At 39.7% G+C, this 23789-nt stretch overlaps 1 protein-coding gene across 6 annotated transcripts in view; it reads left to right on the forward strand.

Annotated features, from left to right (window-relative positions):
• The window catches only part of DACH2 (dachshund family transcription factor 2), a 284826-nt gene extending 262075 nt beyond the window's left edge, over window positions 1-22751 (forward strand). For all 6 annotated transcript variants that reach the window (XM_088151649.1, XM_088151653.1, XM_088151651.1 and 3 more), the window contains 5 exons: window positions 9282-9427; window positions 10672-10819; window positions 11400-11543; window positions 13658-13723; window positions 21539-22751. In XM_088151649.1, the coding sequence (XP_088007775.1) occupies window positions 9282-9427; window positions 10672-10819; window positions 11400-11543; window positions 13658-13723; window positions 21539-21576 (542 nt within the window). In that variant the 3' untranslated portion in view covers window positions 21577-22751. The remainder of the gene's footprint in view (window positions 1-9281; window positions 9428-10671; window positions 10820-11399; window positions 11544-13657; window positions 13724-21538) is intronic.
• The last annotated feature ends 1038 nt before the right edge of the window (window positions 22752-23789 follow it).

Raw genomic sequence — 23789 nt, forward strand, 5'->3', positions numbered from 1 at the left:
AATGAATACATACTTTTTTCTCAGATTCCCAAGGCAATATTTTTTTTAAAAAAAGTCTCTTGATTTCATGGGTAACTAGAATAAGAGAGCATATCATTTTAATGCTGGCTGGGGAATTCTGGGAGTTGAAGTCCACCCATCTTCAAGTTGCCAAGGTTGAGAAATACTGAACTATTCTATCTGAGGGTTTGGGTTACAACTGCTGTAACGGATGTGCAAAAAACTAGGCTGAAAACTCTCTTCTGCCATCTAATAAGCATCTGTTTTTTCACTGCTATAATACTGTAGCCTCGGTGCCAATTTAGGAACAGACTAGAGGCTTAGTGAGAGAGAATGTGAGCTGGGCTGCATTGCCGACTCTGGCGACCCAATCTTTTAACATTTTGTAACATTTAATAATGTGTTTTTGTTGGCTGGCTATCTGGGGTTTCGTCTCCATCTCCGGTGGTTGCCTGAGAGATTATGACATAGCTACGCAATGGTTTTTTTGGGGAAGCTGGCTGCGTCCTGTTTTTCTTTCCATTTTATTTCGGCCTCGGAGGATTGTAAGAAGCGTGCATGAGTTGTAGAGATGTCACTGAGGGGGCTATAGATAGAATTTTCAACCTTATATTTTCACTTGTTTTCTTTGCATTTGAAGTGAAATAGAGGTGCTAAACCTATTTGGGTTGTGTGATCTTTGTGGTGCTGCAAAAAAAAAAAAAAATGAAATTAGGGACTCTTGAACTTCCCAACATGTCTAATGCCTCTTTTCTGCTTCTTATTTCTTTAAAAAAAATGTGACTTAATTTCACTGTTGGGATTGGGGTGAGGGGAGGAACTCTGGGCATTGCAAATACAGATGCTAAGGCAGGATGTGGCCTGAAGGTTGCCCACTCCTCTATTGGGTCCATAGATTTTGAGATAGGTTATTGAACAACATCAGGGAATTGGGTTGGATGTGGGCCTCTCCAGTCCTGAAACTGGATTAATCTTGCTCATTGTTTTAACCCTTGGTGTAATTAAAGCTGAATGCAATGGATGGCATTTCTTTCTAAGGAAGGGTAGTTAAGAAGGGGGGAGGAAAGGGGTGTTAGGATCTCGGCAATCCTTACAATATGTGAGAAGGGCTGGTTGGTTTTTAAAGAGATGCACTAAAAACCACCTACAGTGTGACAACAAGTAGTAGGATAATTACTGAAAATGAAGTCTTCTCTGCCATGCATTTCCTTGAACATCTGTTGTTCCATATGGAGTCATAAATATTTGCTGCAAAATAGCTTTAAAAAAAACACAAAGAAATCATCTCGGCATTAATATGGAAAGGCTGAATCTGCCAAGGAAACTCAAGATCTTTAAAATATTTTTTCCCCTCTAGGCAAGTTTCACCTACCCTTATGAAGCTTTTTGTGAAAAAACAGCAGGAACCAAACCAAAACCTTAGTGGAAAACAAGAAGTATCTTATTTGGTCTGAGAACAAAAAATTGAGTTGATAGGAAAGTTTGGGTCTTGGGACGTGGAAAAAGATTGTTTGAATTGGACTGCAAAGAGCTTTCTGTAATCTGGTGCCCTCTACCCTTGTTGGACTACATTCCCCATCATTCCTAAACCAATATCATTGCCCATGTTGGCCCAGATGACGACAAAAAGACTGGTATAGGTACATGAGAAACTATCAGCTGTGATTGAGATTCATATTTTCCACTAAGCCTTAATGTTTGGCTTTGGCTTAGCAAGTTGTATAAACCCAGCCCTGGAGGTTCAGTTCACACAAGACTTATGGTTTATTTAATGGTGGTTTATTCAACAAGCTATGGGTAAATATACTGTGGCCAATCAACCAAGCAATCAGACCAGTCAACCATTTTCCACTAATGCTGGCCATCAGTAATTTTCCAAGGTCTAAAATAGAAAGACTTTTTTCCATTGCCTGCCCTCTGAGGTGCAAAGCAGGTGACCTGCCACTGAGTTTCTTTATGTTTCAACATGTTTGTTATTATTGTAAGTACCTGGGATTTGATGTTGAATGTTCAATATTATGTTTTCATTAAAACACGTATCAGTAATTATTGCAAATACAGGTTCTTATCGTAACTTATTCCATGAGTATCAGATGAGTTGCAAAAATCCAGATAGCTATTGGATGTTAACACAGAGGCAGAGAAACCCCCAACCTGTGACTCCCATCTAATGGTAATCTGGATTTTTGCAGCTCAGACCTGGCAGACCTATCTTATTCCAATCCATTCACACTACTAGTTCCAGGTAGATGTAAAGACATAGCATGTTACAGAAGTGAGCTCCGTCCACCCAAGCATCCACATTAGAAGGTACAATGATTGGGGTTTGACTAAAACACAGAAGTATTTTAAGAAGGTTGGAATATAAAAGGCATGAAGGAATCTCTACCATTTGGAGCCATATCTGTCATTTTTCTTGTTCAGTGTTGACTCCACTCATTAGCAGCAGCTTCCAGGGTCCAGAGTGGCCAAATTCATGCATCACCCCAAGCTAAAATGTGTGGCTTCTTTGATTTTAACTTAGTGCAATGTAGGCTGAGACTTAGCATGTTATATGAACCCAAGTAATTGTGACTTATTGAACAAACCACTTAAGCGAACCATGGGTTACGACAATGCATGAAGCTAGCTCGTTCTTCCCAGGAAGGATTTCCTGAGAAAGAGACTTTCTAGAATTGCTTCCTTGAGTAATCTGGAAATTGGTTTCTACAAGTTCACAGATGCTACTGCATCTATTATTTATTGAAGTTTCACTTACGTAATTTGACCAGAAAGAGGTGAATCACATGGTGAGGATTCACAACACGCTGATGATCTTTCTTTGCAGCTGGTGGAGTGACAACAGCCCCCAGCCCTTTGGTAATTGCATTTCCAGTAGATTAAGAATGTCTAGTAGATTAGACTAGTTTGAGGTTGACTCAAAAGCACATTCACCCAGGTGATATCGAAGGATTTGATATTTGAACCAAATTTTGATTTGCATACTTTGGAACATTTTGTACAAAATAAAAAAATTAAAAAGTCCTTAACCTCTAAAAGTGAACTGCTACTGTTCTACTTGTGGTGGTGGTGGTGTTGTTACTAGGTTTTTGCTGTTATTATTTGAAATGTAATGGTTTAATCAGCAGACAATAAATACTTGGTCATCGTCATTCGAGCTCAGAAACTAAGCAGGGTTGATTGGATCTGGTTACCATTTGGATGCAAGATCATCAGGGAATATTATAGACTAGACTGGGAATTTGAAAAATACCTCTGAAGAAAATAGTGGCAAATGACTTCTATACTGTTGTCAAGAAAATGACATGGCTGTGTCCATGAAACAATCAGGAGTCAAGCTGGCTTGAGGGCATCTGCTTTTTTACAGTACAATAAAATATTCCAAATATTTGGGCCAGATTGAGTTTTTAACTAATCTCTTCCAGAATTAAAGGTCACCCTCAAGTTTCTTTATTGTTCTCCCAGAAGATGAAGAGTAGAATTTCTCAGTGGTAGAGCACCTGCTTTGTAGCCAGAAGCTTCCATGTTCTATCTTCATCATCTCCAGATAGGGTTGAAAATAATTCAGCTGAACTTAGAGAATTACTTTGTCCTTGTTGACATTCCTGACATTCTTGTAACTCAGCAGACAAGCTGCTTCCTATTTTTCCAAAACATACTTGACTAAATTACCGAAGAAGTGAGAAAGAGAAGCCAACAGAAGAATTCATCAAATGAAAATAATGACAACAATGGTGATAATTAGAAAAACTTGCTTTCTTATCTGAGAAGGGTTAAGAAGTTATGAGACCACAATTTTGATTAATTTGATTCTCTGTTCATGCTCCTCTGAGTTAGGTGCTCACCAGCCCAAATCACTTCTGCACAACAATTCCCACCTCTTAGAAGATTGGTCTTCGCCCACACCAAAGTATACTTAAAAAAAAAAAACTGTTGACAGTGTGCTATGGCGTCAATGTTTATTGTGCCCAGTTACAAATAGGTATCATTTTCAGTGATTTTAATCCACACGGAGGTAAATGTCATGACTGTATAAATTATCTAGTCATCGTTAACAAGGGGTTGGATCACATTCCAAGTGTAAATTGTCATTTTACATTCTACATGTATAATTCTCCTTTGGCATAATTTTGTGGAATTGCCCTGCTATTTTCTAAAGTTCTAAAGTTATATCTCCCCATGACTGACATCTTATGACAGTGCCCACATCATGTTCTCAAAATCCTAAATATGCCCATTTCAGCCCAGAAAAGTTGGGGACCTCTGCAGTGAAGTAAACAGGACCATAATGTGTGGCAGGAAATGTCTATGGTTTTGGATGAAACTATTGTATTGAGTTCTTCAAATATATTTGCAGCTGCTTTGGAATGTGGTGGTGATCATATACTACGCCTTTTAATGCTTTATATTCCTATTTTCAGCACACATACTGATAAAAATTACTTGCATGTCTGCTCATCTCAGTTCCAAGCTAGAAATTAGGAGTATCTAAGATCAGGCAACATTAACAAATGAGGTCTAGAAATGCAATTTCTCTCTTTGCTCCTCTAGATGGAAATAATATTGCCCATTCCATAAGTTAGATAATCCTGGTCTAGCTTTATTTCTTGTGTACACTGGCATGTTCTATGTATGTGTGAATAAAGTCTCTCTCGCTCTCTCTTTCTCTCTCATGGCCCTGGCCAGAATCTTGGATGCTAATACCTAAATACACCCACCAACAGCTTTGCTCTCTAGCTAGAAAGACAGAAATACTTGCATTGCAATCTTAAATCCCCTTTCCTGGGAGTAAGCATCACTGAACTGGATGGGACTTGTGGGACTTAGGTAGGATTTGGAGGGCCTTGAACAGATTAACCGATGCCCACGTCTTCCTCTCTGTGCACTTCTGTAGATGGCAACGGCCCCAAAGGGAGTCACCATTCAGATGTGAAGACCTATTACAAGATTGAAATAGATTTCTAATGCTCAGATCGTTCATCTTCTCAGTGTGTGATTTCAATCAGAGGGGAAAATGATGAATTGTTTGACAGGACTTCTTTTTTTTTCCCCCTCCCTTCCCACCCACAGATGCTAAACTGTAATACGCTTCCCCCCGGTCTTTCCTGGCTATTACAGACTTTCACATGCAATGTGACCTTGGCCAGTAAAGCGTGTTTGGTTAGCACAAAATCTTAATCATAAGAAGTCATAAGTAGGATCCTTCTTCTTTACTGCCCCTTTTTTCGGGGACTTGGAAATTTATGGTTGGTGGGACAGGTAGGATATGAACAGTAGGCCAAATGGAGTGCAGGGTTATCTCATCTCTGTGAAAACGGCTGTTGGAAATCGATGTGACCTCTGCTAGGCTGTCATCACATTCCCACCCTTGGTGTCCTATTTGTCAGGAGCTCAGATCTGGAGGCTGTCTCCCTGTGTCTCTCTTGGGCCAGATTATCAAAATGAATCATTGCCTGGATAGCTGTTATATTTCTATTTATTTTCCTGCTGTTGACTAGCTCGGGTGAAATATGGTTTCTTTTTGCATTTGATCCTCACTGCAGCCAGTGGCACCTAATTTAGTTGTGTCTATCTCTTTAAAGAAGACTAATGCTACTTTGGAACTCCAATCTAGCCTACTACAGCAGGACCAACCATAGACTGTGTGCCTGCTGCCAGTCGATATGAATTTTTGTTTGGCCCATTTTAGTGGTATTACTTTCTCCTTGCTTCTTGCTCAGGATTTCTACGTTCTTTTAAGGCAGCACGCCGCCCCAAATCCATTTGTTACAATCTCCCTCACTCTTCCCTTCCCTTCCTCTCTTTTCTTCAATTTACCTTGCTTTGCTGTTTTAGGGCAAAGCAGTTAAGATAGTATCAGTGTTTTGATCATTTGCATGAAATATCCAAATAACAACACACACACACAGATGACAGCCTAATAAGGGAGAGTGTGTGATGTGAACGTTGATTTTTTAAAAAAATAATTGGGAGGTCAGGTGAAACAGATTGGTTAAACTTTTATCTGAAATATTAACTGTATTGATATTACAAGGTGCAGAATCTTCACAATTCTAAATCACCCATTGTACCCTAGGCTGAATGCAGTGCATACCCTAAACAGTGATGCTCAGAACATGGGCTAGCTTGCATTCTTAACAAATCTTAAAAAGTAATGTGGAACTACAAGTCCCAGCATGGCCAGTGGTGAGGAATGCTGAGAGTTGGATTCAACAACATCTGGAGAGCTGTGGATTCTCCATTTCTTTTCTAAGCTGTGGCTGCAAACACGGTTTTGGACTGCTTTAGAGCTTCTACATTCACAAGATGCATTATCACTTGGTGTATATTTTATAGCCTAGTCATTTAAAGACAAAAAAACACATCACTGAGTTTCATGTTTTCCTCTTGAATCAGGTCGGGATAGACCAACTGAAGGATGTATAGAGTGAAGTTTCAAGTGTTGAATTAAATGTTCTTGGAAGGTTTCCAAAATGGGTGTTAGAGCCTGATCTGCTGGAGCGATTGCTCAGGTCCCAGTGATCTAGGAGAGGTCTTTGCAAACATCTATCTTGAGTCCTTATTTAATTTAATTTTACTTGCTGTCCAGGACTCCAGGAAAAGCTGCAGGGTTACTATAGCCACCATTTTTATTTCCCACAATGTCAAATAGTACCTTGGAGGCCATTTATATGGTGTCTAGTGTCTTTTTCATTTCTCACATCACTTTAAAAAAACTTTTCACAAATAATTCATAATTATTAATAATTTAAAAATTGTTTCTTGATGGAATGGTGAATACACTGCTTAGTTGTGTTACTCAAAAGGCATGAAACACTGGAATTCTAGTGAATTTGGGGAGTGAGATGGGTGGTTATATCAATTAAATGAGTAAATAAATAAAAATATGTGGCTTCATTGGAGATAATGTACCTATGAGTATGGGTAGTCTTTGTTTAACGGCCACTTGTTCAGCAACTGTTCGAAGTTACAATGGCATTTAATGAATGGTGGTTACAACCGGTCCTCGAAGTTCCGATTGTCCCAGCACTCCTGTGGTCACGTGATCACAATCAGGGCACTTAGCAACCGGCTTGCACTTAAGACAGTTGCAGCATCCCGCAGTCACATGATCACAATTTGCAACCTTCCCTGCCAGCTTCCCACAAGCAAAGTAATGGGGAAGGTGGCAGGGAAGGTCACAAGTTGCTCCAGAAAGTCTCCCCCACCCACACACCCCTCCTCAAGCCTCGCTGAGCTCGCGCCATGCCGCCTCTGCCACTTGGGCACCCTCCCTCACCCAGCAGCAGCCACTTACTTGCCTGCCAACCTGCTTGCAAGCTACCTGGGACTTGCAACGTCCTCCCAGCTTCCCCATTGACTTGACTATCAGAAGCCGGCAGGAAGCTGTGAGGAGGTGCTCCCTTGACGACCCATGATCCTCGCTTAACAACAGCAACGGGAACTGCAGAGATTGCTATCACTGAGTGATGTGGTCCTATGATATCGCGCTTTACGACTGCATCGTTTAGCAATGGAAATTCCGGTTCCAACTGCCATAACTCAAGGACTACCTGTATCTCCATCATGCTGGACAAAATGGAAAAGGAAACTACTGTGCTGAAGATCAGCCTCCAGAATTGTTGAGAATGCTCTTGGATTCCACATGAGGCCCATAGGTAGTCATAAAAGATAACTAGCAGTTGTAGCCAATGTTTCATTTGGAAATTTGCCCTGACAAAAAGACAAAGATAAACTGTGGCTCTATCCTGAGTGTTTGGGGGCACAAAGGAGGTATGAGTTTGCTTTTTGATAAATGGGATTTTTCTGATTTGGCTCTCCCACTGTGGCAGCCATTTTGCGAATGGGCAACCAACGTAATTCATCTGATTTAATTATAATTTGTTTGGAAACACATTCAGGGAAATCAAACACTACCAATTTTCAGCAACACAACCTTAAAAATGGGCTCAGGGGCCAGATTCAGATCATGTCACTTATGGATTTTGGAAAATTATGGAAGTTAGCATAATGAATGGGCAGCCTTAAAGAGAAATAGATAAATTAATGGAGCATATGGTCTATCAGTCATGATAGGTGTATAATGGTGATCTGCCAAAATCTGCGATATAGTTTCTAAAACATGCTCTTAGCTTGTAATAAAGTCTTCTGTTTATTCCCAGGACATTTGAGAATTTCTAATTCCTCTTAATGGTTCGTTTGTTTGTTTTTAGCTCAGTTTACTGTAGGAGTGGCAAAGAATGTTATGGTCAGTGTTATCTTCTTTGGCACGTTTTTCCATTACTCTGAACCTGTCTGCAATCTACACTTCTAGCTAGAAAAAGCCTCTGTGGAGGAGTTCCTTCCTCATATCTTGGAATTTAATTAAAGAACTGAAGCTGGAGGGGCTACAGATCACCGATGATTGCATAGTGAAGATTGGCCATTTACATTGATTGATTGATTGATTGATTGATTGATTGATTGATTGATTGATTGATTGATTGATTGATTTTATGTGCCGCCAATCTCCCCCAGAGATTGTTGGCTATTTCATCACAGGATAAGTGCAAGGATTCCACATTCCACCCGAAATTCTCACCTCCTTGGAAAGTAATTTGGCAGTCAAATTCTCTTCTGCCTAACTGAATGAGAACTGGTCGGAAAAAGTGCAGGAGAAATTTGACATACTACCTGTGATAAATAGAGTCTTTGAATTTCTGTATAACCATTCCTGGGAAACACAACCAGGAAGAAGTTGTGACACGTTGGTGTGTAGGTAGTCATCACTTAAGCATCTGAGTAGCTACTGGGAAGACAGGATCCTGGAGTAGATGAGTATTGGTCAAAACGTTTCTTAGTTTTTCCAGTCTTGACTTGAATTCATCATTCATTCGATTTCCATCCCAGCTTTAACTCAGGAGCTCAAGGTGGTGTATGCAGCCCTCTCCCCTCCTACTTTTCCCCCAAATGAACACCCTGCCAGGTAAGTTGGTCTGAGAGTGTGACGGTGGCTGAAACAGGACAAGGCCCTGTGTCTTTCTGATGCCAGTCACACACCACCTTAACCAGGGTTCCTCAACCTTGGAAACTTGAAGATGGGTGGACTTCAACTCCCAGAATTCCCCAGCCAGCCATGCTGGCTGGGGAATTCTGGGAGTTGAAGTCCACCCATCTTCAAGTTCCCAAGGTTGAGGAACCCTGATCTTAACCACCAGAGTGTCTCTCCATCATCGGTCGACATTCCTCAAGCGGTCAGGTGCTGATTGCTTATGACCCCTCTTTTACCTCTTGTCTTACAGAAGAAGTCCAGATCGCCATCCCAATAATCAAACCAACCCTAGAAAAGGTCCAACTGGCTGGACAGACTTTGCCCCCTGGATTCCCTGCACCATTCTTATTTGCAGACGGGCTGTCTTCAGTGGAAACTCTATTAACCAATATACAGGTGAAGAACTCCAGTGATTATTCTCTAACACTACCCTCTGTAAATGTATGAAGGAGACAGAGAATGAACTGGGCTAGACTAGCCTTCCTTGACTTGGAATCCTCCAGATGCACGGGACTGTAACTCCCAGAAACAGCGGTGGAATTCCCACAAATACCTCTGCTCTGACACAGTATATTTGGAAGCTCAGTTTCCAACGTAGGGGTTCATGGCTGGCAAGGATTGTGACAGATGGACTTACAACCTTTAAGGAAATATAGAGATGAGCTTGCAATCGACGAGCCATTAAAAGAGGTGAAACGGTAACTTAGTCCTGGAAAAGTGGAAAGTATGAGAAAGAAGCTCCAGATCACCTCAGCTTGATTTGGTGTGTAAGAAGGGACAGGAAGAAGCTCTGGTAGTGTGATGGAATGGAATTATGAAGGCCAAGCTCAGGGAGACAAACATTTTCTTAGCTCGCCAGAACCGCGTGGGAGGAACAAGAGGATGAGACTGGCACCTCCCTGAGGAATTCACACTGTTGTGGCTGGAGGACTTTGGGAACTGTGGTTTTAGTCTGGGAAGATTCTTGCTAGAGGTTGTAGCTAATAAACAGAGCTGGACTGAATTGGCAGTGCCTCTTGGAGTTCCTTGGGTTAGGCCTGACATCAATCTTCCCAAACTCCTCTTGTTCCTCCCACGCGGTTCTGGCGAGCTAAGAAAATGTTTGTCTCCCTGAGCTTGGCCTTCATAATTCCATTCCATCACAGGTAGGCTTTCAGATTTCTGTTATTATACCTTATAACAATAAAATAGCATTCTCAGAATCCTTGTGGTCTCTGTTTCCTGGCCAGGCCTACCTCAAAGGGCTGACAGAACCCAAACTTGGTATGGATTACAAAACCAGCTACTCTTGACACCCCACAGGAGAAAAAGACATATCTTATACACTGTGTGTATTCTCTGGAAAGATATAAAGCTAATGGCTGTGCTGGGCTGTGTTTGATGGGGGCACTAGATAGGAAAAGTCTGCTTTATCTGATTACCTGTCATCCTAGCAGGTGATACTTTGCTTTCTCAGCCATAAAATAAGGCAGGGGATGGACCAGAATGATGAACAGGGCAAAAAATAACGTCGAACCGCTTTTCCTTTGCTAGGATACATATTTTTCCATCATTATCACCATCATCCTCATCCTTCTCCTCCTCTTCCGTTAATTAGATGTGATGGTTGAGGGAGATTTCACCTTTGCCTGTTTTTACAGGGGTTGCTGAAAGTCGCTGTAGATAATGCGCGAGTGCAGGAAAAGCAAATTCAGCAGGAGAAGAAGGAACTAAAGATGGAGCTGTGCAGGGAAAGAGAATTGAGAGAGAACCTGGAAAGACAGCTTACAGCTGAGCTACAAAGCAGAGGTAACTTGAGAGAGAAAAACATCGAGAGGCAGAAATGTCTTAAAGCATCTTCCTTGTCCTACCCCAGTACCGATTCTCTTGAGGAACGTAGGGCAGTAACTCCCATGCTGGCTGAGAATTTAGGGAACTGAAGCGGATTCAGTAAACAGTAAAATTGAAGTGGAAACAGAACCTACTTAAATTCAGTTTCAGTAAACTGAAACATAGAGATTTCAAAACTGTGTGTATAGTTTTGTTACCAAGGTGGTGTGTTAGGAGGGGGGAAATGCATCTGACACAGCCAGTGCTAAAGCTGAGAATGGCCTGTTGGCTTCCACTGCAACCAAATAAGTTCTCCCGTTAGAAGTGCTGAAATAATATTCAAATACTATTCTACGTGGTTCCATATATGGAAAGGGTGGGTGGGGGACATTGTCCTGTTCCTCACCCTTGGCAGCAGAATGGCTCAAGCCCCTTTATATAGCAGCACAGCCATTGACGTTTGCAAGAGTCCTCCTGCATGCCTGATGCCAGCGGAGGTGTCCTTCTGCCTTCAGATCTTGGGGAATTGCTTTTCATAATGGCTCGCTTGCTCTTTCAGCCACAATTCAAAAGCGCTTGAAAAAGGAGAAGAAAGCGAAGAGGAAATTGCAGGAAGCTCTGGAGTTTGAATCAAAGAGGAGAGAACAAGTGGAGCAGGCACTGAAGCAGGCTACATCAGGGGATGGTCTCAGGATGCTAAATGGTAAAGGCTTTTCTGGACCTCATTTGTTCAGCTGAGGGGAAGAGGCAGCTGGGGGGAATCCACTGGCTGGTGTGAAGGGAATCCACCAGCAAGTCAGAAATGTCTTCAGTGACCCATCAGTGATGTTCTACCAATGATGAGGGATGAAACAGGGCTGTGCAAGATTATAAACCCATTACAGTCAGTGGGAGAGAAAAAAGTAAAAATCTTTTTTATCTTCTATCCTGGCTCAGCAGGAAATGGTGGTAGCTGCACCATAACATGTCTCTTTGATCTCCTTAGGAACTTTTGAAAATTTCCTCCCTCTCCTTATAAAAATGGAGACAGCCCACATGTTTCAGCAACGCAGGAATCAAAACCTCCATATAATACAATAGCCCAGTAGCCCAAGATGATCAAGGACACAAAGAAATGAAGAGCAAGTCCCATCTCCACATAACCAAATATAATTCTCTTCACGCTCAGTCACAACATTTAAAAAAATTGCTAAATCCAGGTAGTCCTCAACTTACAACCATTTGTTTAATGTCCGTTCTAAGTTACGATGACGCTGAAAAAAGTGACTTACGACCAGTCCTCACACTTTTGACCATCACAGCATCTCCACGGTCACATGAACAAAATTCAGGCACTTGGCAACCAGCATGTATTTACGACGGTTGCAGCATCTCAGGTTCATATGATTGCCATTTGCAACCTTCCCAAGGGGCTTCCAACAAGCAAAGTCAGTGGGGGAAGCCGGATTTGGCTAACGACTGTGGCTAAAGTTGTAAAATTGGGCACAACTCTCTTAACACCTGCATCGCTTAACAACGGAAGTTCCAGTCCCAACTGAGGTTGTAAGTCAAGGACTACCTGTATAATAAAACTTTCAAACTATACCATTTCCCAAGGGCAAAAAACCCCCAAAAAACCACCCAAAGAATGCTATGGCAATAAATTCTAGCAAAATTATCATGCCGTAATAAATTTGTTAGTCTTTATTTCCACTAAATTCTTTGTTATCCAAACCCAAATTGGAAAAAATTGGAAAAGAATAAAGGAAATCCAATGCTTCTAGATAAATATATTTATATGATAGGTCAACAAAAAGGGAAACATTATATTTAATCTTTATTCCTTTTTTAGAAGATTACAACATATAAAAAATAAGCAGAATAGCAGAATATGAAAGATTACCAATAAAAAAGAACCATGTAATAATAAAAACAATTAATAAACAAGAACCACAAAATTAAAACTAAAGAAAAGAAAAAATACCACCCAAATCTTTTAAAAACTTTAACACACCTTAATAAATTGCAGTACTAAACATCTAACAGATGTATTCAACATATAGATGTCACTGGTGTACAAAAGATACCTTATAATACAATATTATTTATCAAAGAGAAACAGATAAAAAGAAATTACTTAAAATGCCATTATATTATTGTAAAATATAATGATACCTATACCAAAGAACTTGTTTCTTCATTCTTGGATTAGTTGCAAATGCTTTTTCCAAAATGGATACATTTCACAATTCCAAAAGCCAATCCTTAATGTCTGGAATAATATCACTTTTCCAATTTCTCAATATAATTATTTTTGCTCCCATTCCCTCCACCCTCAATTCCTCAGAAAAGAAAAATATATGACATACTGAGGGAAACTTTACTACAAAATAACATAAACTTTTTTAAGCCTCCAAGGCCATATAATTTCTACCCAACTGTTCCTCCTTCTAGCTTTATTTATTCACTTAAAATATTTTATTTTGTTCTTTCCAACCCTAGAGCTTTTGAAAGTGTCATGTCAGGTTTTGTAAAATGCTTTGGAAGCAGCAGGGCTGGACAACTATATAAAAAGTTTTAAATGAATATTGCAAAGATCACTATGGAAGTGCATTTTAGAGGCCCCAAAAATGCTTAAAGGGGATTAATAAATTAGTGAATCATTCTGTGATGCCCTGAGACAACCTCTTGTAAAAACATCTATGAAGCATTGAGCTTCTGAGAAAAAAAATTGGGATATAAGGTGAACAAATTATCCAATATTACTCCATTCTGTGCATATCATGTTTCAAATATGACCATTAGAGGAGACAGTGATATGAATGTTGTGCTTTGCAGATGCTGGGATTCCGGAGATGGAAGTTGACCACAATGGAACCCAACATGAGAATGCAGCAATGCAAGGTATGGGTCTTGCAGAATATACCATATACTATATTAGAGGTATGTCCATGCCACGTTGTGCCAGAACTCCAAATCTTGCAATATTTCTAGTATTGGGCTAAACGTGCCATTTTTGCCCTTGAATTAGTGTTCCTCACAAGGAGCCTTGCCCACAGAGATGGTGTAAAGTCCACAGGTTTGGAAAGCATCCTTGTGGCTTTGTGGATCACAGGACAGCAACAACAACGGATACAGATAGTAAAGTTGGCATATAGGAGAATATTGCAGCCATTTTTTCTCTCCATAAAGCCTTGAGATTATCGCTGGTGCATGTGGAGGTCTCACATGATGGAACCAGTGTCCATGCAAGACAAAGTCCAGATCCTAGTAAAATGACGGGATGACAGTTTGCATGCTGGGGATCCTTAAGAAAAGACTCATCTATAAAACTTGAGATACCATAATACCTTTTGATAAATCTGCAGTATAAACAAGCTTAATATCATAAAAGGTGGAGAAAGAGCAGTCTAATGCAGGAGCAAGACCAAATGAGGGAAAGAGTTTAGTTTTTGGGCTTTTAGAAAAGCAAAAAAAAAAAACAAGTTATGGGGAGGCAGGATTTGAGACACAATTGTGCATGGTATAGACCTTGGGGACCTCCAGTAAAATTAGTGGGAGATTCAAGAAAGAAAGTAGGAGGAACTTATTTACACAATGCGTAATGAATTCCTGGGAGTTTACTGTCACAAAATGGATTTATTAAGACTGTGCAAAATGGACTCAGAACCATTGTTCCGAATTTGAAACATGTTGTTCTACATATGTCAGGAGTATTTGGAGCTCAAAACAAACTCAATTCTAAATGGGGCTCATATATTTCCAGAATGATCAGAACAGAGTTGGAACACTTCTAGTTTGATCAAAACAGCTTTTTAGAATTCAAAATGGAGCTCAAAATTGGCTGTTCTGAATTTGAACTTTTGTGTGGAGTCAAGTCAGATCTTTACTTCAGTCATTGACCAGCATAAAATAACATTAAAACAATAACAATTTACAACCATTCCTGTTGAATGTTGTAGATACCACTTGTGTTTATAGCTACCGTGGCAATGATTTAAGATAAACTTGTGGATGGTAAATTGTTACTGATGCTAACTCTGATAACTATATGCAAATGGCATGGTTTGCTTAGCAAATGCTGGACCACAGCAGGAGAAAGGGAATGTGGTCTGTATTTAGTTGTTTTACAGTATTTGTGGACTGAACAACAAGGTGGGAATAAAAGCAACAATATAAATAAATGCAATTGAATAATAAAAATGATGATGATGGCGAGGATGATGATGAAGAAGATGATGATAATGATGATATAAAGCTATTGTGGTCATCCATAATCAGTATGGACCAAAAGGCACTTTGGAATAACGTGGTTTGACAGTCTTTTGAAATGCAGGAAGGGATGGGGCAAACAGTGACTTGCAAAACATGGGGCTATCGCTGAAAAGCCTGCCTGCCTTCCCTCCTTCCACAAATTTATATACCTCCTCATCTAGCCAGGGAACCCAGGACAGTCAACAAAAGGAAAAACATCATGTACAAATCCATTAAAAATAAACTAGGACCCTAACATTCTCCTTGTCAACACATCAAACACAAACATACCTATGCCAGAGGCCCATTAACATCTTCCCTGGGGGGAGATCCAGGTCTTCACAACCTTCCAGAAGGCCAAGAGGATTGGGGCTGTCTGTATCTCAGGGGTTCCACGAGACAGCACCAGGACAGAGAAGGCACACTTCCTGGGGCCCACCAGGTGGCACTGCTTCACCAGTGGGATCCATGGCATGACACTGTCCAATGGTGTAGGATGGATGGAAACCATCAGGGACAGACAGACCCGCAAGTATGTCTTGCTTGTGAACTTTATGTCCTGCTTATGAGTTTCCGAAACACATCTGCTTGTCCCAATGGGAAGCAGGTTGCTGAATGAACAAGGACTTTGACCTGCTCTATCAGACTTAATTCACATCGTTCATCCAGCATAAACTGCATCAAAATGTTACCGTTGTTGCTGTTCTGTTTTATCAGTTCACATGAGTAACAAATGAGGCAGGGGGAATGAAGATCGATGCACGTTATCCTATTTTGCCATTTTTTAACGTCTCCTTCTTCAGTAGGGAATGTAGGAGTAGAATCCAAGGCAGAATGCTAAGAAGCTTAAAAAGAGTGGAACAAAAGAAGGGGGTGCCCTCTTGTCCCTCCACCGCCCTTGGGAGCCGTGGTGGTTCCTTGCTTTAAAGCCTTAGTCATCATTTGGATACCCAACCGCCAGTCACTCTGCTAAGGAAAGATTTCTACTTGAACGCTCAGGGTGTTTGATGTCCATAATTCACTTGTAGCCAAACATGGGGACAGCAGCTTCAGTTTGTTTTCATCAACCAATCTCCGTTTCCCATAAAATAAACATACGGGGTGTCATTAAGTGCACCTTCAGATCAATGATTTTTGCAAATGACATTCAAGGACCGTTCGAGTGCTCCATTTTTTGCTGATAAAAGCAAATTAAATTAGTGCAACTATGAGCCGCGCTGGTAAAAACTGAGGCCAAACAGCAGCACCATTAGCTAACAAAGTAATATTTTCTCTTTACTGCTTTCTGCCATTTAGTTATTATCCTATTGGAAATCTAATTATAATCCTTTTACTCCCCAGTCAAACTTCACAGTTTTTGCAAGCTTAGCACTGACATGTGATTTCATTACATTTGATTGCTTGTGCCCAGATTGACTTAACTTCCGTCAGAGACCTAAAAGCCCTCTCAGTTTCTCAGATTCCCTGTTTGCACATTAAGGCAACAGCTCCTTTAATTAATTAGCATGAAGTGCAGTAACATGAACTGCTGAACAGAAAATAACATCATTTTATGATCGCAGGGAGATTTCTTCTTTCGCGTGTTGATACCTTAGTTAACGTTTGTGTATTATATATTGGGGAAACAGCTATAGGTGCAAAGAAAGGAAAAGATCATTTGTGCACATTTTCCATCTTTTTTTTTGTTTAAGTTGATGCTCTTTTATAATACAAAGGCATGAGGAATGTGAGAATCCTTAACCTTGAAGGAAACAAGATTTGGAGCAGGATCTGGTCAAAGTTAAGCTTGCCCTAGTTTTGTTTTGGTTTTTTGCCCCAATAAAGTTCAACCAAGTTGAACAAAGCTATGATTACAAGTGTTATTTCTTGTTAGGAGCTGGAAAGCAGGTTTCTTGCAGTTGCTTATTCTCTGGCCAGTGCAGTGCTCCAGGTGGCTCTGATGTTGATGCTGGCTGGGGAATTCTGGGAGTTGAAGTCCACACATCTTAAAGTTGCCAAGTTTGAAAAGCCCTGGTCCAGGGTAACCGGCAAGTAGAACGGAATATCTTTTTGGGAAGGAAAGGATGAAGGAAACTCCCCAGGTGTTTAACTCTTTCCAGGTGTAAACACGAGGCCAAGTTAAATTTATTTATTTATTTGACAAATGTCTATGGCTGCCCAAGTCACACACAGTGACCCAGGGTGGCTTACGAAGTAAAACCTTCTGAGTTGGAACATTTTCAGTTCAAAGGGTGGTTTTGAGAGGAAATCTACTTCATTCAGTCCTCCTTTGCCAGATGTTTGAGGTTCTGACATCCTGCTGATAGGGATGTGTAAAACGGGTGGGGCGTTCCATTTTTCCTCTAGGCCGTACCAATCTGGCCATTTCAGGGATCTGTTCAGTAATCTATTCAGTAATCAGGGATCTAGTCAGTAATTCTTCTAGAATGGTTTGAGAGGTTTCCGAATCCAAAAAATGGACAGATTGCTTCCAGAATGGCTAGATCAGGTTTGTGCCGAGGAAAAACCAAGCAAAATGATATCTTTTCCACAATTTCATGTACCCATTGCATTATTTTCTTTTAAGATAAATGTTCCCTTTTCAGGAAAATTCATTCCTCATTCATATTTGACATCGCTATATGATACCTAAAGCCAAATCATAAGGAGGGCAATTCTTCTTGTACTCCTTCTTAATTGGCTTTATGACAACCCCAAGGAATTGAGTTTGATTGGCTGAACTGTATCATAAAGCCAAATCAAAGTGAGGTGATGCTTTTGCCCTCATTCTTCTGTTGCATTAAAGAGATGAGAAAGACAGTAACACCAAGCCTCATCAGATACATCCCTCACATTTGCCTGTGACATCAGCAACTTAGCAATTTGCTCCCTGAAAAACCACAGAAAGAACTCCCTCTTCTTTGCAACCTTTAGAGGAGTGAAAATGATGTGAGTGAAGCTGCAACGTCTGCTTTTTATTGTATAAAACAAAATCACATTATCAAAGCTTGTACCAAGATCTTCCTACAAGCACAAACAGGGTGTGTATTTCAAAATACTGAATGTCTTCCAGAAATATGTAGGAGGTGTCACAATTAAAAGTTGCCTCCACGATGAAAAAATCAACCTGTGCAGGGTATATTTTAGGAAGAAAAAATTCTTAAAATCACTTTTCCTGACTGCTTCATGCAAGGAAATGCATTTATCAAGAGAAATACTCCCATCTTCCCAGATACACTAGAATTTGTACCCTGTATCCTGTACAGTACAGTACTGTTATTTTGATGAGGTTGAGGACATCTTGCTAGTCCTCTCTCTGACATTTTACTACCCTACCTGTAGGGAGATATTTTGCAGAACAACGCCTGAAAATGTGTGATTTACTCCCACCAGCTTTCTTAAATGGCAGCTATAGGATAGTGCATAAAAACTGTACTTGGTACAAGATGTAAGCATTCAGAACCGGGTGTGTATGTATATGGATATGATATTGATAAATATAGATATAGCACACACTCCTGCAAATCCAGAATAAGGGAGAGTTTCCTTGTGCATTAGCATCCTTGGGATGCTACGAGAGACACATTCCTGAAGATTAAGATTCCCACCTCTAAAATTACTGGTTCTTTTGACCCTCTGTGACACCGAATATGGAACAAAGGAGAAACATCTCTATTCTGTATTAACTACCACACATAGGGGGGAAAAATATAATCCAAAAGGGGAATTAATATCATTAACATAGGATTTGGCTCACAGGCAAAACTGAGATCTTTCTTCATGTTATTCAACAGAGTTATCCTTTTCTAAATGTCTTGTTTATTAAGGCCTTCATGAATTTCATGGCAGGTTATAAAAGAGTCTCTCATGCACTGGGGCCTCATAAGCATATTTTAGTGGGGAATATCATTTACACCTTTTTATATTGTCAATATTATCTCTAGAGAATTAAATTTTGCTTCAAACTACTGTAAACCCACCATTTTGCTCACCTTTGTCTAATTCCATTTTTAACGGAATAAAGCAGAGATAATTGAAGGTTTGATTATGGGATAAACCTAATAAAAAGAGTACATTTATGGCCCAAAGATTTATTTAATCTTCTTGACTATGTAATATGTTGAAAAATGCTCAAAAAAGGAAATATCAATAAGTACAGAATGTTCCCTGTAGGATGAATTTTTGATCCATCTTTTATTTTTCCTATAACCAGCTAGCACAGTACTTTCAGTTAGGGAAAAAGAGTTAGGCAGATTTGGGAAGAAGTACAAATAAGATGGTTATTAGTATTTAAACTTGTATGCTGCCTGATTCCCAAAGAAAACACCATTGCATTATAGGATTTGTCACATGGGCATTTCATGGTCAAATACAGATGTAGACCATCTGGGTTGGGATCACACCACCATATTGCTGGTGGTGGGTGATGGAAAACCTGGAGGTCATCAAGTTACTTGACCCTATCTCTTAACCACCGTGGTATCATTTTGCTGCCTCCCTGGTTGCCCCCGATTTCTGATTGAGGAGGAGGGAGTGGGAACAGTTCCATCATGATAACCCCTTGATATCAAAACAAACCCTGCAAAGCTGCAAACTACTAAGAAAAGTGATTATCCAGTGAAAAACAGGATGCTCACACATCCTTCTCAGCCACCTCATATTTAACGTAAGGCTGAGAAGCCCATCAAAATGTCCTTCTCCTTTGAAAGAAATATTGAAAGGAGTTTTTTCCCCATCACATTGAATGATAGTAGTTGAAAAAATCGAGTTCAATGCTGAATGCTATCACATGAGAAAGAGACAGAGAAGGAGGTTGGCTTTGCACTCTTCCTAAGACACCAGTGTTGCTCTTCTCCACAACTGGAGATTGGAGTGCTGTGTTGGGGATTCAGTTCTACTCATGGAATCCTAAACTGCCAAGTTTTCTATCCGTGGAGAATGCCAACACTGCAGAAACAGATCTTCCCAAAACATGGGAAGTGAATGGCAAATCACATTGGAGTGGATAGAAAGAGAACATCTAAACTTTTTTTTAATTTCTAAGTGCCTCCAAAGTCCAGTTCTGCTCCTCCCCACCACCCTTAGTTCCCAGGCTCCTGGACATTCCTCAGGCATTAATTTGTCCGTGATATCTATTTGTGTTTATGTTCAGGCCCCATATTAGATCATCACTGTTCCAAGAGTGCAGGCCTTCTTTAAAACATGAAACATTCAATTACTAATTAGCTGTTTCCTGTTTGTAATGGAGCGAACATGCTGGATGTGGATTAAAATTCAGCTCCTCCACTCATCTGTTTATAGTTCCAGATGTTTTTGTTTTATCTAGGAGTTTACTTTGACAGCTCCCGTTAAATGATAAATCACTCATATTATAGCTGAAATGCATTTCAAAATTGAAATGGAACAAAACTTGGCAATTGCTCCAAGGATATGTGTCATTTAGCTGGTCAATATAGGTTGTGTCCTAGTGTAGAGTTGGTATTGGCACATGCAAATCAAAAAGGAGAGATCAGTCAATTCTTGACACACGCTTAGGTTGATCATTTTACTATAGTTTCTAAAATTAGTAGTTAGTGATAGAATTGCTAGGGCTTTAAATCTATTCTCATACAAAAATAGATGCAGATTCTTTCGGCTCTTCGTAATGCTTTTATTTTTTCCTTTGACCTTAAAAGATCATCTTCTTTATTTTTAGCGAAAAAAGTAAATGTCTCTTGATTTGGTTTGGATTGTCAGTACGAGGGGAACAGACAAAAACCAAGGAGAGGAATTTTTGCTCTCATAACTGTGCATCAACAATAACAATAATAATAACTCTTGCAGATGGCCTGGGCAGGTGATCATTATAACTAAATTTGTTTCATATTATCCTTATTTACCCCATTCACTCATTACCATTTCAGTAGTACATTTTTCGTATTCCAGATTCTTGTTCCCTTTTTGTTCCACGGAAAATAAGTTACTAAAGAAGAATGGCTTTGGTACTTGAGCGATTTTCTAATTTGCAAACAATCAGGAAGCATTCAAGGCATGTTGAGGTAGTGTTGGGCCTCCTGATGGTAGATTTGGATGCAGTCGCTGGTTTTCTTTCATTTAGTTGAAACATGAATCCAGGCACAAGGAGCGGCTTTATTATATGGGCCAACTAATGTGCAATGTTCTGCCGGAATGGGGAAAAAGTGGTTGCCCCTCCAGTCAGGAGACACGTCGTATGTCTGGCCATAAGGGATGAATGTAAAATCATGTTGAGTTCATTGCAACAGATAAACAACTATGTGCATGTTCACTCACATGGAATTGTGACTGTATATCTAACAGATTGTGCTCTAAGTTGGACTTTTTTAGAGGCACATCAGAATGTATGACCCTTGACACTATCTGTCATGTCATGTATGTGGTATTCCTAAAAATTGACTTAGATTCAAGCTTTCAAGAACTTCAAATAAAGCCAGTAGAATTGCAATATTCTTTTCTTTTCTTTTCCAGAAAACAGAGCATACATCAAACCAACCATTATGTACTGAAGATGCCTAATATGACATGTTTGTGTGGGGGGTGGGGGTGGGGGACATATAACAGTCACTCTGAAGATTATATAACTCCTGCAAGAAGTCTCTTCTAACCCTTGATGCCTTCAGTGCTGTGTGAAGACCCAGACTGGTAACATTGCAATATGGACACTATCAAGGAATCTACAACTCCTGTGTTGAAAAATTGCTGAATGGTCACTGAGAAATATTGAGACTTACAAGCTTTGCCATACCAAACCTTTTGCAGCAGAACATTTTAAGTCCCAGAAAACAGAATGGGGAGGAATCAATTTTAGCATTTTTAAGCACATATAGCTATGATTCCCTGGAAGATAGTCTCCGTGGGCCTCTGCAGGAGGAGCAAGAGGGGGCAAATGATGACACATCTGTTATGATGTCATAATGCAAATTACGTATGTCATCACGTCATTACATATTCACACTGGTTTTGCAATGATGCTATGACACGTGTGTTCTCATTTTGATGTCATCATGGCTTGTTATGGTGCTGCAGCCCCTCCAAGCATTTACTATTACCACAGCCTTCCCCAACTTGGCACCTTCCAGATGTGTTGGGACTACAAATCCCAAAATTCCTATCCAGCTTAGCCAATGGAGTATATATGAAATGAACCAGGTTGAGGATGGCTGTATAACTGTTTAACAATGGCACAATTAATTTAATAAGCTGCAGTGGTTCTTTCTGGCTGTAAATCCTACATGTCCAGTTTTATCACTAAAACAGTTCACCACAGAGCTGTTTCAATTGTGTTTATAAATTTAAGCTTTGTTTACTGAAGCTGAAAACTCAATATATATTACGTTTTGAAGAGAAAAGTATGTACATTTTTTAATATGATGATAATGTAAAAATTGTCCTTCCTTGGATGACCAACTAAAAAGTGTGAACTAAACCCCAATACTCAACATAATGAGGGGATTATAAAATTGATGCTTTTTTAAAAAAATAATAAATCAGTTCTGCTTGGTTTTTGGTCTTTTCACACAAGGGACGAGGGAAGGATGAACATATGGTAGGATGTTAGATAATGGAAACTTTAAAATATAGTTTCTCTGTTGTATCATATTAAGTTAAAAGTACACATTCTTTGTTAAAATGTTCTTGCTAAAAACTACAGTATTAAAACATTTTTGTTTGACTTTGGAAATGGCTTGATTTTTTAATCATATTTTTAAGGCTGGATTATGGTTACCAGATGTCATTCATTTCACATTTTCAAGCAAATCAACTGAATCTACTTTTCGAGGACTAATATACCCATTGAAACATAGTAATCTTTTGGTGTTCGCACTTGTTCAAATTTTGCAAAGACTACTCACAAAAATTACAGAATTTTTTTTTAATTTTATTTTAGGATTCAATGCATAGGAAAAAAGTATCCTTTAAAAATACTCTGAAAAATTATGCATTAAAACCTTGATTTAATAGATCATTCGGAGGAAGGGAAAGGGCGTCCATGAAATCTGAAAATCTGTTCTATCCAAATTTGCATCATTTACATCAATTCAGCCTGTTTGCATAATTACGTCATACACATTTAGTTACAGTATTAGATTTATATCCCACATATTGGATCTCAAAGCACTTATAGATCGTGCTTCATCCTCCCGTTTTTCTTCAGGTTAGGCTGAGAATGACGGGCGAAAAGTCATATCAAGTCCTTCAAAGCTGGTGAACTCAGGAAACAAGAACCAGGGGATTTCTGCAATGATCTGTACTGCCAGGAGGGTAACAGAATCTTGACAGCAATTCTCCAGATCAATTTATACCTATCGTAATTATGGCACAGTTATTCTGAGTCTCTCTTCAGGTTTCCCCAGCTCCCCTGAGCTATGGAATCTTTTTGGTGTCAGTTTTCCTCTATGTTCCCAGGTTCTGCTAGGTGTTCCCTCATATGTCACCCTTGGACTTGTGGGAGAAAGAACCTGGGTTTCCCCAATGCCAGTCCAGTATCTTAATTGCAATACCACATTGGCTAAAAATAGCAAGGAGCAGGCAGCCTACAAACATGGATAAATAAGTAGAACTTCAATTTCATGGGGGTGAAGTCCAAATGAAAAGTTAGTCCTTTGTATCTGAAGATACATAATTAGACATAATTTCCTGTACATTCTGTACATTAATACATTTTATTAATGTATCCATATCTGTACACAATTTTTTATACATTACAGAATGCCCCTTT

Source organism: Python bivittatus, unplaced genomic scaffold, assembly GCF_059951505.1.
Source record: "Python bivittatus isolate LINGU-HERP-01145 unplaced genomic scaffold, Pbiv_v1 ctg000670_np1212, whole genome shotgun sequence".
In the NCBI taxonomy this organism is placed as follows: Eukaryota; Metazoa; Chordata; class Lepidosauria; order Squamata; family Pythonidae; genus Python; species Python bivittatus.